This window comes from Bos grunniens, chromosome 11 (genome assembly GCF_055505025.1).
Source record: "Bos grunniens cultivar Pamir isolate PY7600 chromosome 11, Bosgru_T2T1.0, whole genome shotgun sequence".
NCBI classification, from domain to species: domain Eukaryota; kingdom Metazoa; phylum Chordata; class Mammalia; order Artiodactyla; family Bovidae; genus Bos; species Bos grunniens.
In genome coordinates this window covers 88,029,256-88,044,532 of record NC_141175.1, presented here as the reverse complement: position 1 = coordinate 88,044,532, position 15,277 = coordinate 88,029,256, and the positions used below count along the sequence as shown (strand labels likewise).

Here is a 15,277-nt window from a genome sequence, read left to right as displayed (position 1 = left end):
GAAGTAAAGCTCTCCCTGCTTGCAGATGACATGATACTATATATAGAAGATTCTAAATATGCTACCAGGAAACTACTACAGGTCATCAATGAATTCAGTAAAGTTGCAGGAAAGAAAATTAATATACAGAAATTTGTTGCATTTCTATATACTAACAAAGAACTATCAGAAAGAGAAACTGAAAACAACTCATTGACCACTGCATCAAAAAGAATAAAATACCTAGGAATAAACCTACATGAGGAGGTAAGAGACCTGTACTTGGAAAACTACAAGACACTGATGAAAGAAACTGAAGATGATACAAACAGATGGCATGATATACTGTGTTCCTGGTTTGGAAGAATTAACATTGTTAATATTACCATACTACTCAAAGCAATATACAGATTCAATGCAATCCCTATCGAAATACCAATGACATTTTTCACAGAACTAGAACAAATAATTTAAAAATTTATATGGAAACACAAAAGATCCAGAATAGCTAAAACAAAGTTGACAAAGAAAAAGAGTACTGGAGGAATCACGCTCCCTGACTTTAGACCATTCTACAAAGCTACAGTCATCAAAATAGTATAGTATTGCCACAAAAACTGACACAGAGATCAATGGAACAGAACAGAGAGCCCGTAAATAAGCCACACTTACAGTCAATTAATCGATGATAAAGGGGGCAAGAATATATAATGGAGAAGAGACAGTCACTTTGATAAGTGGTGCTAGGAAAACTGGACAGCTAGATGTAGAAGAATGAAATCAGAACATCCTTTAACACCATATACAAAAATAACATATACAAAAACCATATACAAAAAAATAACCTTGTGCAAGTCAAGAAGAAACAGTTAGAACTGGACATGGAACAACAGACTAGTTCCAAGTCAGGAAAGGAGTACATCAAGGCTGTATACTGTCACCTTGTTTATTTAATTTACATGCAAAGTACATCATGCAAAATGCCAGGCTGGATGAAGCACAAGCTGGAATCAAGACTGCCTGGAGATTTATCAATAACCTCAGATATGCAGATGATACCACCCTTATGGCAGAAAGCGAAGAAGAACTAAAGAGCCTCCTGATGAAAGTGAAAGAGGAGAGTGAAAAAGCTGGCTTAAAACTCAACATTCAATAAACAAAGATCGTGGCATCCAGTCCCATCACTTCATGGCAAATGGATGGGGAAACAATGGAAACGGTGAGAGACTTTATTTTTTGCGGTTCCAAAATCACTGCAGACAGTGCCTGCAGACGTGAAATTAAGACATTTGATTCTTGGAAGAAAAGCTATGACCAACCTAGACAGCATATTAAAAAACAGAGACATTACTTTGCCAATAAAGGTCCATCTAGTCAAAGATATGGTTTTTCTAGTAGTCACGTATGGATGCGAGAGTTGGACTATAAAGAAAGCAGAGCACTGAAGAATTGATGCTTTTGAACTGTGGTGCTGGAGAAGACTCTTGAGAGTCCCCTGGACTGCAAGGAGATCCAACTAGTCCATGGGGTTGCAAAGAGTCAGACACTACTGAGCTGAAATGAACTGAACTGAACAAAAATATACTCAAAATGGATGCACGATACTGGATGCTTGGGGCTGGTGCACTGGGACGACCCAGAGGGATGGTATGGAGAGGGAGGAGGGATGGTACGGGGAGGGAGGAGGGAGGAGGGTTCAGGATGGGGAACACGTGTATACCTGTTGTGGATTCATTTTGATATATGGCAAAACCAATACAATATTGTAAAGTTAAAAAATAAAATTAAAAAAAAAAACAAAAAAAACCCTAACTGTAAAACCTGTTACTATAAAAGTCCTAGAGGAAAATACAGGCAGAATACTCTTTGACATAAACTGCAGCAATGTTTTTTTTTTGGATCTACCTCCTAAAGCAAAAGAAATAGAGCAAAAATAAACAAATGGGACCTAATTAAACTTAAAAGCTTTTGCATAGCAAAGGAGACCATCAACAAAACAAAAAGACAACCTACTGAATGAAAGAAGAGGTCTGACAGTGCCCACTTGACTCAGCAGGTATATGTCCTCATTTTCCCACCTGACATCCTTAGGTAATGTTGCATAATTCACAACGTTATACCCTAAAGAGTATTAAGGTACATGAACTTAATTAAGGGATTAAGCAAGATGTGTAGCAGCATCCCATTATTAACACACAGATACTTCCAGATGAAATGTACTACGAATCACACTAATTGAGATCAATCAGTACTATTATCTCACTCAACTTCATGTCAGGGCTGAGTGAATACAGTTAGCTCAGATTTTGTTACCAAATAAATTATGAAAAAGCTTCAGGTTTTCAGAGCATCTGGATATTCAACTGGGTTAATGGGTTGTATTCCTATATTTAAAACTTTTAAAAAGTTAAGAGTAAATATATGTGTAAACTGTTTAATTCTCTTATAATCTTATTCTCTAAGAATTCAAAACTGAATTAAATAAAATTCAATAGGGACATTTAAAAACTGATTATTACCAATACAGATGGCAAAAAAAAAAAAAAAAAAGTCAGTCACACAATGCTCAAATACACTGAAATTTAAAGCAAAAAGTAATTACATATAAGTGTGAAAATAAAAGTTGTTATTCCTAAAGAAAATAACACTTTGGAGACACTTGATACTTTGAATTTTGGTAGAAATGTAAGTAAAGTTGAGGAAAATTATCAAAAATCAAGAATCTGGCACTGTTTGCCTTGCAAAAACCTAAGTACTTTCTCCGCTTTAAAGAAAATGAAATCGGAAACTACAGACACTGCACTATGGATTTGGTTTATGAAGACAGACAAAGCCAACACTCAATCAACGAAATCATACTTCAAGGAAAGACTTTGGCCTCGTATCAAAAGAGTAGAGAATGAAAAAGAAAAAGAGTAGTGAATGAACGCACACTTATAAACTTCAGGTTGAAATAAAATATCTAAAGTACGTATTATGCTTATTATTCCAACCCTGCTTTAAATGATATTTTTTCTTAACTTACTGATTACTGTCCTCAATTGTCCTTAACTGAAAACATTTGAGGGTTTTCCTATAATTTCTCTGAATTATTAATACTTGATTTTCAGGTTTAACATGATTTTACTCTAGTAAACCAGCAGAGATGCCAAGATTCATCACCTGCCCAAAGCCAATTCCTTCGGTAACCTTAATGAAAGGAGCTTGCAACCCAGGGCTCCAGCTATTTCAAAAGCAGGTTTCTACCCAGAAACAGAAGGATAGGTGGTCAAACTTTAAGCCTGCCACTAGAAAAGAAGACACTTCTTACAGAGAAAGCATGGCCATTTAAGAAATAAGTTTAAGGCAAATTCACTAACATGGCATTTTCATACTAATCATTCACAAGATGAAGTTCTAATCACCTTTGCTTTTCTGATCATCAGGAGCTTTGTAGGAGATTTTGTTGTGTTTAAACATCACAATCTGAAACGCTACCATGATACATTTATTTTATACACTGACTGCATTATTTCTGATGCTTGTGGGCCAATATCCCGATCCAAATGGCTTACCTACTCTACCTCCAAGGTTTGTACCATGACCCCCAAGTTTCCGTCTTAAACAACACTCCCTCATCTTCTCTCTCTGGTCTGCTGTTGGTGGGAGAAGTTCATGTCTCTGAAGACCACCATTAAGACAGCAGGTTTCAAAGAAATAAACACTAACAGGAGGAGGAGACAACTCATTTATCCACAGAGAGATTAAAGTCAGAATTTCAAACTTGTCATTGCAAACAGCAGGACATTCTCTGCACAGAGGCGACATGTCGCTTGACTATGAACTCTAAGCAATAAAGTACGGGGATTACAGCCCCGTACTCCAGAAAACTGGCGAGGGCAGACTTGCTGCTCTTCTATCCTTAGGTTAGCAGATAAAGAATCAGATTTTCTGAAAGTTTAGAGCTTAGTGCACACAGCCTTTTTCAGGATGGAGCACGAAAAAGACAAACTTACTGAAGGGGTAGGAACATATGTACTTTTGTAACTCTCTTCAGATACAATAGTTTGAGAATAATCCCCTGGGATTAATTTTGCAATGAAATTGCCATATTGTAAAATTGTCCTTAGTATATTTAATACACAGAAACTTGTAGAATTTTTACAACCTGTGGTCAAAAAAAACCTTTTGACTACCTATTTACCATTACTATATACTCTTTAATTATTGTAGATTTTACTCTAGTCCATCTTAGGACTTTTACATCTCCATTTACTATAGGACAACATAAGAGCTATGTATTCCAAAGTTGTGACCTCAGCTACAGCAAAAAAAAATTTTTTTGAAGTTGTGATTAGTAGTTACTACTTCATCATTTCATAGAGGATAAAAAAGGAAACCGTCACTGCTGTATTTCTGAGATAAAACTTAATACTATTTGATTTTTCTCTCTTGGAAGTGAAGTTCTAAAGTATCTATAAATTTATAGAAGATGAATATAGAAAATTCTATTTTTCTTCTTACCTGGCAAGCTTTTGCTATTATGTCTGATGGGGTATCTTGTGAAAAGGCTGGTCTTAGAGCAGCTCCCACCTAGAAAAATGAGTACAAGCATTTTATTTTTAAAGATAAGTAGAGGATGAGATGGTTGGATGGCATCACCAACTCGATGGACATGAGTCTGAGTAACCTCCGGGAGTTGGTACTGGACAGGGAAGCCTGGCGTGCTGCAGTCCATGGGGTTGCAAAGAGTCGGACAGGACTGAAGGACTGAACTGAGGAAATCTCTTATGTCTTTGGAGATGAAAACACACAAAACATATCTTTGTTCCTTTCCTTTTTATCACATGTCTCTTATCTTTTTGATAACAATAAACTCAATCATACCATTCTTCTTTTGCTTTCCAGGAGATTATCATTATCTAATCTGTATGAATCTTATACCAAATAAGCAATTAATTTTGTTTCTTTTTCATTTATTTTTAATAGTACATGGGATTTTCTAACAAAGCCACAAGTTCCGACAGATAAGAGAAAATTGCTATTTTTCTCCTGTCTACATGTTCTTGAACATATTTCTAACAGTGTTTACCTCATGGGCAAATCTCATATAACTGAGGTTAAAGGCTCAATTTCCTTAAATAACTGAGTAGTACTAAAAATTCACATAGTCACTAAAGACCTTAAAAATCATTTCACTTCAAAACAAGATGTCTTAAAAGAAAGTTGCTTAAGAAATACTAATCTATGTACTGCTCTCAGAGTAATAAATGAAGGAATATGAGCTTTAGTTTTCCAGCCAAGTACTAACCAGGTCCACTCTACTTACTACTTTATTTTAATAAGCCAGTATCAGTCACAGATTCTTGGCTATATTAGATTTAGTATGTATGATGTGAATAAGGAATTAGATATAGTCAACTTCTAATTTGAGATTTCTCCCCTTACACTAGAGATTCAGTCACTAAGGCTTATCAACAGGAGTTTGTAAATCAAATAAGGGTCCCTCTCAGTGACTAAACACACATGGTAAGTAACCAGTATTTGCATTTGAATGATCAACTGTAGTAATCGCACTTCAGAGGTGCTAGTAGGTCTCACACTGAAAGAGAAAGAATATATTATAAAAGATATTATTGGGTTGACTGATAAACCTGGAATATGACAGATTATATAAAAGTAGTACATCAATTTGGAATTTCTTAAAGTTGATAACTGTTCTGTGGTTATGTAAGACAACTTTCTTGTCTTTTGGAAACGCAGACTAAAGTGCTCAAGGGTAAAGATACATGACTTTGATAATTTACTTTTAAACAACTCAGGAAAAAAAAAAAGCTGAGAGAGTGCCTGTTGTGAGCAGAGAGAGAAAGAGAAAATGTTAAACCAAATGAGGCAAAATTCTCAATTGGCAAATGTGAATGAAGGATGAAGGGTATAAGACAAGGTCTTTTTTTGTACTATTCTTGCAATTATTTCTGTAGGTTTTAATTATTTCTAAATAGGAAGATTAAAAAAAAAAAAAAAAAAGACCATTCTGATAGATTGGATATTTGGGAGTAAATTGGAGAAGGAAATGGCAACCCCTCCAGTGTTCTTGCCTGGAGAATCCCATGGACGGAGAACCCTGGTAGGCTGCAGTCCATGGGGTTGCACAGTGTCAGACACGACTGAAGTGACTTAGCAGCAGCAGCAGCTGTGGCATTATATAAAAGCGTTCTACAGCCATTTGGACTAGAAAGTATAACTTCTTTACCTATACTTATAATGGGAAAAAATGGACTATACATTATCCACACTTTTTAATTCTGTGTATGTTTGAGCATAGATGTTAAATGAGGTACGATGTGACTGAAGCCACGATTTTGGTATAATCACAGAGGAAAAAAATAGTTTATTGTTTTCTTATTAACAAGTTTCTCTCTCCTTCACATAATCCACCATTTCTAGGATTACATCCATTGTGCATCCTTTTATTTGGGGGGCGGGGAGGGGGGACAATGCATGTGGCCCAGGGATGCAAACTGTACCCTCTGCAGTGGAAGTGTAGTACCTTAATTACCGGGTCACCAGGGAAGTCCCTATTGTGACTCCTTTGAAGAACATAAATACAGGTATAAATTTCAGGAGAAACAAGTATATCTATGTTTAGAGCATAAAAAAATCTTTTGAAATACACAGTTCTTTTGGTAACAGTTTTCATTGCTACTAAAAGTTAATTTATCCTTCAGCATACAAGAGACAATTGCTTTTTATTTTTAAAAATGCTTATCAAGTCTTGACATATAAAAACAATGGCAGTAAATCCACATCACTCTTTAAATGTTCCTTTTATCTTTAAAATGGCATGACTAAAAATCTAAACACAAGAATGGAAAGCCAGGCTGGAACATCTATTCTAGTTTTATCACTAATCACTACCTCATGACTTAAAAATAGTGACACGTTTTATATTATGATTTCTTCAGCTGTGAACTGATCCTAACTATGTAACGGACAAGGGGAAAAAAACATAAGCATGGTACATGAATAAACAGGTTACAGGTCCAGATACATTTCTCCAGGGGAGTTTCACTTTAGTGTTCACTCAAACGATCAATTTTAATTTTGAAACAAAAAATATCTCACATTAGCTTGATACTGCTCCAGAATCACATGACCTGGGAATTCTGGCTCAGGCACAGAGGCAAACTTCTTGATAATGTCTTCGAGGGCTTGGAGACCAGCCATCCGCAACTGGTTACTATGATCGGTTGCAGCCATGAATGCCATGCGAATTAGGTCAGAGAGATGAAGTACCAAGAGGTCATCTAAAAATAAAAATAGAAGGCAAAAAGGAAAACATTTCCAAAATTAAGTGTAATAATAAAAAAAAAATACAAAATGAATGTTTTAAAAAGCATTTATGATCAACGTGTTATACCAAGTTTAAAAATAAAAAAGATATACTTTCAAGAAAGTTTCCATATCATAATCTCTGAAGAATTGTGGTAAACCTTTATACAATATGATAACATGGATGATATTATAGGATGTATGATGACATTTGAAGCAAAATAACTGATTACCATAACTTTCTCCAATGGAGTCTGTAATTCTTTGGTCAACAAAGAAAGGCAATGCCAAAGAATGTTGAAACTACCGCACAATTGCACTCATCTCACATGCTAGCAAAGTAATGGTCAAAATTCTCCTAGCCAGGCTTCAACAGTATGTGAACCGTGAACCTCCAGATGTTCAAGTTGGTTTTAGAAAAGGCAGAGGAACCAGAGTCATATTGCCAACATCTGCTGGATCATGGAAAAAGCAAGAGAGTTCCAGAAAAACATCTATTTCTGCTTTATTGACTACGCCAAAGCCTTTGACTTTGTAGATCACAACAGGCTGTGGAAAATTCTTCAAGAGGTGAGAATACCAGACCACCTGACCTGCCTCCTGAGAAATCTGTATGCAGGTCAGGAAGCAACAGTTAGAACTGGACATGGAACAACAGACTGGTTCCACATTGGGAAAGGAGTACGTCAAGGCTCTATATTGTCACCCTGATTATTTAACTTATATGCAGAGTACATCACGAGAAACACTGGGCTGGATGAAGCACAAGCTGGAATTAAGACTGCCAGGAGAAATATCAATAACCTCAGATATGCAGATGACACCACCCTTATGGCAGAAAGTGAAGAATAACTAAAGAGCCTCTTGATGAAAGTGAAAGAGGAGAGTGAAAAAGTTGGCTTAAAGCTCAACATTCAGAAAACTAATCATGGCATCCGGTCCCATCACTTCATAGCAAATAGATGGAGAAACAGTGGAAACAGTGTCAGACTTTATTTTGGAGGGCTCCAAAAATCACTGCAGATGGTGACTGCAGCCATGAAATAAAAAGATGCTTACTACTTGGGAGAAAAGTTACGACCAACCTAGACAGCATATTAAAAAGCAAAGATGTTACTTTGCCAACAAATGTCCATCTAGTCAAAGCTATGGTTTTTCCTGTGGTCATGTATGGATGGGAAAGTTGAACTGTGAAGACACCTGAGCACCGAAGAATTGATGCTTTTGAACTATGGTGTTGGAAAAGACTCTTGAGAGTCCCTTGGACTGCAAGGAGATCCAACCAGTCCATCCTAAAGGAAATCAGTCCTGAATATTCTTTGGAAGGACTGATGTTGAAGCTGAAACTCGAATACTTTGGCCACCTGATGAAAAGAGCTGACTCATTAGAAAAGACCCTGATGCTGGGAAAGATTGAGGGCAGGAGGAGAAGGGGACAACAGAGGATAAGATGGTTGGATGGCGTCACTGACTCAATGGACATGAGTTGAGTAGGCTCTGGGAGTTGGTGATGGACAGGGAGGCCTGGCGTGCTAAAGTCCATGGGGTCACAGAGTCAGACACAACTGAGCGACTGAACTGAGCAACTAGTAAAAAATTACTACACATGTAAAAAAGCAGGAAAATATATCCCATGACTAAGAAAATAAAAACAAAATGCAATGAATAGAAATTGGTCCAAAAATGAAAAGGATAACACAATTAGCAATAGGGACCTTTCAGTTCAGTTCAGTTAGGGACCTTTAAGCAGCTATTATAAACACATTGCCTAAACAAAAGATGAATAAAACCCAAATGGGATTTCTAGAGATATAAAAAGATATCTGAAGTAAAAAATACCCTGAATAAGATTAGCAATGATTAGATAATGAAGAAGAAAAGATCGGTGAACTTAATGACATAGCAACAGAAATTATATAAAGAATTTATCAGGTTCAAGAACTCTAAAATTCTTCAGGAGGCTGCAAGATCCTCAAACTTTTTGAAGCAGTGGCAACTCTGTGGCAATTCTGATCCCCAAACAACTTCTATTTTAAAAGGCTTTTATTATTTTTGCTATTGTGAAGGTTACCGGTATCTTCCAAATTTTTCATCTGCCTACCTAAAATTCTACCAATTTTAGAATTTTAAGTTTGAAAAAGAGTATCTATTGATTTGGGCAAGGGAAGTAAAGGGGAGAGAAAAAAATTTTCTGGCTCCCAATGCTTCCTCATCTAAGACAGGCAAAAAACACATCATCAATAAAAACTAGGTATAATAAACTATTATCAGAATTTGGGAGGAAATTTCCAAGGCAGAAGAAACTGGACTGAAATGAGCCTATTCATATTATGCCAACTCAAAAGTAAATAAAAACTCATTACTCCTTCTGTATTCTGTCACCTAATTTACAATTTATATCAATCTGCCAATGAAAAACTAGGCAATTGATCCCAGAATGAAAGTGCTGTGGTTGCTTCTCTTCACAATCTCTACCTATAACATTTCTCAAATCAAGACCTCTAACTTTTCCCCAAATCCAAGGAGATGAATGCCTAATGTGGGGAGAGAGGGAAGGACACTGGGCAGAAACCCCAAATGGGGAAAGAATTAGGGGACTGATAGAGGTTATTGATGACAAACCTCGACACTGTGTTGAAAAGCAGAGACATTACTCTGCCGACAAAAGTCTGTATAGTCAAGGCTATGGTTTTTTCCCAGTGGTCATATATGGCTGTGAGAGCTGGACCGTAAAGAGGGCAGAATCCCAAAGAATCGATGCCTTCAAATAGTGGTGCTGGAGAAGACTCCTGAAAGTCCCTTGCACGGCAAGGAGATCAAACCAGTCAATCGTAAGAGATATCAACCCTGAATATTCACTGGAAGGACTGATGCTGAAGCTCCAGTATTCTGGTCATCTGATGTGAACAGACAACTCATTGGAAAAGTACCTGATGCTGGGAAAGATTGAGGGCAGAAGGAGAAGAGGGCATTAGAGGATGAGAGGGCTGGACAGCATTATCGATGAAATGGACATGAACTTGGGCAAACTCCAGGAGATGGTGAGGGACAGGGAGGCCTGGAGTGCTGCAGTCCATGTGGTCGCAAAGAGTCAGACATGACTGGATGACTGAACAACAACAGAGGTTTATAACACCCTGGGATTTTCTGACCCACAGAACCATAACTTAATAAATTTGTTATTTTAAACCATTAAGTTTACAGTCATTTCTTACAATAACAACAGAAGACTAACACAACCAGCCTCTTCTACTTGGAAAACCCTCTCTCTTCCTATAAAATTCAGCTTCAATATGACCTCTTCTTTGAGGTTTTCCCTAGTTCTTCAGGAAATGAATAGCAATTTTTTATGTTCCCAAAGTACTCTATCCTTCCACTACTGGGAAATATAATTATTTGAGTGACAAATTTGTCTCTTTGTCTTCTAGACTAGAACATCTTCAAAAGCACAGACTGTTATTTTTTTCCTTCTGGATCCCCAATGGACAGCAAAGAGCAAGTTTTGATGACTATTTGATGAATGACATGATTAAAGACAATGTTCACAACATATTGTGCTTTACTGGTATCCTATATCAGATTCACATTTTATACACAGTGTAATACTGTTTTACTTTTTGTTTTTTAATCCATTACTGCTTCTTACACACAATAAAATAAACTAGAAGGCATTTTTAACACACAGACCTCAATACTGATAATACATACGATGTCTTCAGATATTTAAAAAAATGACAGGATGATGAAGAGACAACAAAGCATAAGATAAGAGAGTCTGTTACTCTACCACTTTCTCAGCTTCTCTGGGTTTCTTCATTTGTAAGTAAAAATACTAAATCTGATGATCTCTGTAAATTCCGTTTAATATCTGATCCAGGGGATATATGGTATACAAGCTTACAAACGATCAAAAAGTAAAAGGTTTCAGTGATAAACAATTTCATCTTTTCAAAAATATGCCATAGCATTTCTGAAATCTGAGTTTAAAATCTGCCATGGCATTCACAAACTCTGACATTCTCCATGGCTGGGGACTGCAAAATGCACTTTATTTATTCACCTTAAACTTTTGCTAAAAGTAGGATAAGGTACCAAGGAAACATACGTTACTGTCATCATTATGCTTAGGGCCATCATTATTCTTAGGATAAATCATTAAGATAAATGTATCTTAAGGTAGACAGATATATAACTTTGGCCCACTTTCCTCAACTTACCTTCCAAACAGAGATCAGAAGAGAGACAGTATGTAGAGAGGACAAAAAACAAAGGCAAAAAGCAAGGAAACTTACAATAAATGAAGAGCACAGTCTAAAGCATGTTAAAGCAGTAAAATATTTCAAACCTATTAAAAAATACTCTGGGGAAAAGAAGTACTGGATTTACTTGTAGGGTTTCGTAGTTTAGCAGAACGTGCCATGGCAAGATCAAAGTGAGCTTGGTCTGCATTCTCACACAGATTGATGATTCGACACAGGCAATCAGCAGCAAATACTCGAGTGGCCCAGCGAGGTGCCACAAAGGGCTTTGATTTATCTTCTTCTCCGAGTGTGGTAAACATGGTATCATCATCCATCTCATCTTTCTTCTCAAATTCCTCATCTTTTCCACTGCTTAAGGGAGTTGCAGTACTCATATCTGTAACAAGAGTAAAAGCACATTATAACAACCTCACGTACAACAAAAATGATGCTTTAGATATAGCACTGTTTGAAAGTATCTAATTTAAAAACAGTAGAATTGGCAAGGTTCTTTTTAGAGAATCAATTAAAAAACCAAAGAGGGGGACTGGGTACAAAGCATGTAAGACAGGCTCAAGGATGTGATGTACACCACGAAGAATACAGGCAATAATTTTGTAATACATGTAAATGCAAAGTAACCTTTAAAAACTGTATAAAAATTAAAATAAATAAATAATAAAAGCAGTTATCAGATACCACTTTGAAATTCAATAATACTGTTTTGTCTCCTTTGCATGTACTTTCACAATAATTATTTTTACGAAAGGTATGATTGTTGATCTATGGTAGTAAAATAAAATTTCCTGTTAAATATATTTAATTAAAAAAAATAAAAACAGAAATGAAAAACCAGGGAAAGAATAACAAAAATATTTACATATTTCACTACTTCTACATCTTATATTGAACAAGACAGTAATCTGGGATTTTAATACATGAAAATTAGTTTGAACTTAGTTATCTGCCAAAAAATAATCAGAGTTCATTAGTTGGTAATATAATTTAACCTTAATTAATCCCTTTACAGGGATTTATAGATTATAACTTATTAGTATTTAAAAATGTAGGCTCAAATTTAAATATATGTATGTATATCTCTATATGGTATATATCTATAGATATGTATCAAAAATAAATAATTTTCCTTATTTTAAGAATATATATATTAAATACATACCACTAGAAGCTGCTAGGACATCTTTACAAAGCATTAGCCAATGAGAAAGCTTTTCTACAGCCAGCGATGACAGCATATGTCCCAAAGTATCATGGATATCAGAACATAATTTTCTGTCTGTCTCCCGGTCTAGCATTCCAAAAAGAAGTCCCTCGAGACCAGTTTCTGTTATATTAACACCTTGATGCCGGCAATGGATATCACTTCGAGAACTTGCTCCGGGCGCAAAAGGACTAACATCTGAAAAGCAAATATTTCAAATGAACTTGTACAGGACTTTATTGTATACCAGTGGTAACAGTTATGTTAAAGACCATGATCTACATGTAAATTCACAACAACAACAAAACCAGTTAGCTATATACACAATTCAACTACGGTCTACAAATTACATGTTTTTAGAATTAGGATTTAATCTGACAATGAAAGTAAAAACCCTGCTCTTTAAGACAGATTAGCCTATAGCATTTTAAACAAATCTCCAGGGAATACTTGATAAATATATTTGATTTTAACAAGAAAAGTGTGGGAAAGATATATTTTTAAATAGATTTAATCATCTGAAAAAAATTATTGCTATATATGTTGGCTGAACAAATTGAAACTGAATCACTCCAAAGACATAATAAGGAGAGGCTTGCAGAAAACAGCCACAGTCAGGGGAATTCAAAGACAGCAGGAAATAGAAGGTTCTGAGGAAGTAACATTCTAGAGAGATGAAGCACAGAGGTCTATTTTTCACTTAGCAGTATAGCGTGAATATTTTCCCGTAGCAGGAATTAGACTTCCACAACATGAATTTACATGAACATAGCAAATCACTGACTTAGAAGTACATTTGATTAACCACTGAGCAGGAATTCCTGAAAGAGGCTAGGTCAAAGGGTTAGCACGGTTTGAAAACCTGGAGGATATACTGACAAAAAAATCCTCCAAGGAAATTTGTGTGACTTTACATTTCTACCAGCAGTTATAAGAAATCTCTCTTTTATTCATACCTCTCCCAACACTGGTTAAAATCATAATTTTTAACCTTGATCAGTTTTATAGAAGAAAAATGCTATCTTAGGATTGTATTAACATGTAACTATTTAATCAGGTTAAAGATATTTCATATGTTGGTATTGTTTCCTTGATAAAACACCTCTTTTGTGTACTCTTGTGATATTTACAGATGCATTGAAGACCTACCCTAGCAGGTCCCAGACTACCCTATGAATGTCTGATATCACAGTTAGTCCTTGACTTGCATCTGGGGATTGGGTTTCAAGAGAGCCCCATCATTTCCTGATAAAAGTGGCTGAGAATGACTAAGTTATCTCTACCAACAACAGGGTTTATGCTGGACATCTGTTTAGGCTGAACAACAAACTTTCAGAAAATCTGAACTTCCAGTATATGCTAGGTAAATCATGCCTATTTGACTAGCCCCTAATAAAAACCTTAGGCACTGAGAGTCTAGCAAGCTTCAGGTCAGTTCAGTTTAGTTCAGTCGCTCAGTTGTGTCCGACTCTTTGCGACCCCATGAATCCCAGCAAGCCAGGCCTCCCTGTCCATCACCAACACCCAGAGTTCACTCAGACTCACGTCCATCGAGTCGGTGATGCCATCCAGCCATCTCATCCTCTGTCGTCCCCCTCTCCTCCTGCCCCCAATCCCTCCCAGCATCAGAGTCTTTTCCAATGAGTCAACTCTTCGCATCAGGTTACCAAAGTATTGGAGTTTCAGCTTTAGCATTAGTCCTTCCAAAGAACACCCAGGACTGATCTCCTTTAGGATGGACTGGTTGGATCTCCTTGCAGTCCAAGGGACTCTCAAGAGTCTTCTCCAACACCACAGTTCAAAAGCATCAATTCTTCGGCACTCAGCTTTCTTCACAGTCCAACTCTCACATCCATACATGACCACTGGAAAAACCATAGCCTTGATTGGAAGACAACATTTTACATGTGTTGTTGCAACTCCTTGATGGGGAATTAAGCATATCCTGTGTGATTCCATGGGGAGTGAACTCTTAGAAGCTTGTGCCTGGTCTGCTCTGGACTTCACTCCATGTACCTTCTCCCTTTGCTGATTTTGCTTTGTATCCTTCTGCTGTTATAAATCATAGCCATAAATGTGACTATATGCTGAGTCCTAGTGAATCACCAAACCTGGTTGGGGGGGGTGGTGTTTTAGGCCCCCTGGCACATGTTTGTAAAAGCTTTAAAAACATTAAAATACAAATGGACACATTTTAATAAACAAAGGATATTTTGTGAATATTTTTCCCATTCTTAGTTTATCTCAGAATATTGATTATGGTGACTGGCAGAAAAGTTTTGAAATTTTTATTCAAGAGAATTCTGTAACTACCTTTGGCACTATGTTTTCTCTCCAAAAAGCAGTAATGTTTACTGCTAGATTTTTTATAGTAAACTTCCTATACACTCTACAATACAGCATGTGCTTGCTAACAGAGTTCTTATTTACCTTATGCTAAAATTGAAGCTATTTTGGTATATTACTTCTTGGTACCCAAGAAACTACTATGCATTAGGAAGCTCTTAAAAGTAGAAATTTTCTC

The 15,277-nt window shown here is 36.4% G+C and overlaps 1 protein-coding gene across 8 annotated transcripts in view; it reads right to left on the bottom strand.

Moving 5' to 3' along the window:
- Positions 1–15,277, bottom strand: part of HEATR5B (HEAT repeat containing 5B) — a 102,472-nt gene that overhangs the window by 31,973 nt on the left and 55,222 nt on the right. For all 8 annotated transcript variants that reach the window (XR_015137225.1, XM_086327425.1, XM_086327427.1 and 5 more), the window contains 4 exons: positions 12,712–12,951; positions 11,677–11,928; positions 7,084–7,265; positions 4,483–4,551 (listed from right to left, as the gene is read on the bottom strand). Coding sequence is in view for 7 of the 8 variants with exons in the window: in XM_086327425.1 (XP_086183551.1) it covers positions 4,483–4,551; positions 7,084–7,265; positions 11,677–11,928; positions 12,712–12,951 (743 nt within the window). In the remaining variant the exon portion in view is untranslated. The remainder of the gene's footprint in view (positions 1–4,482; positions 4,552–7,083; positions 7,266–11,676; positions 11,929–12,711; positions 12,952–15,277) is intronic.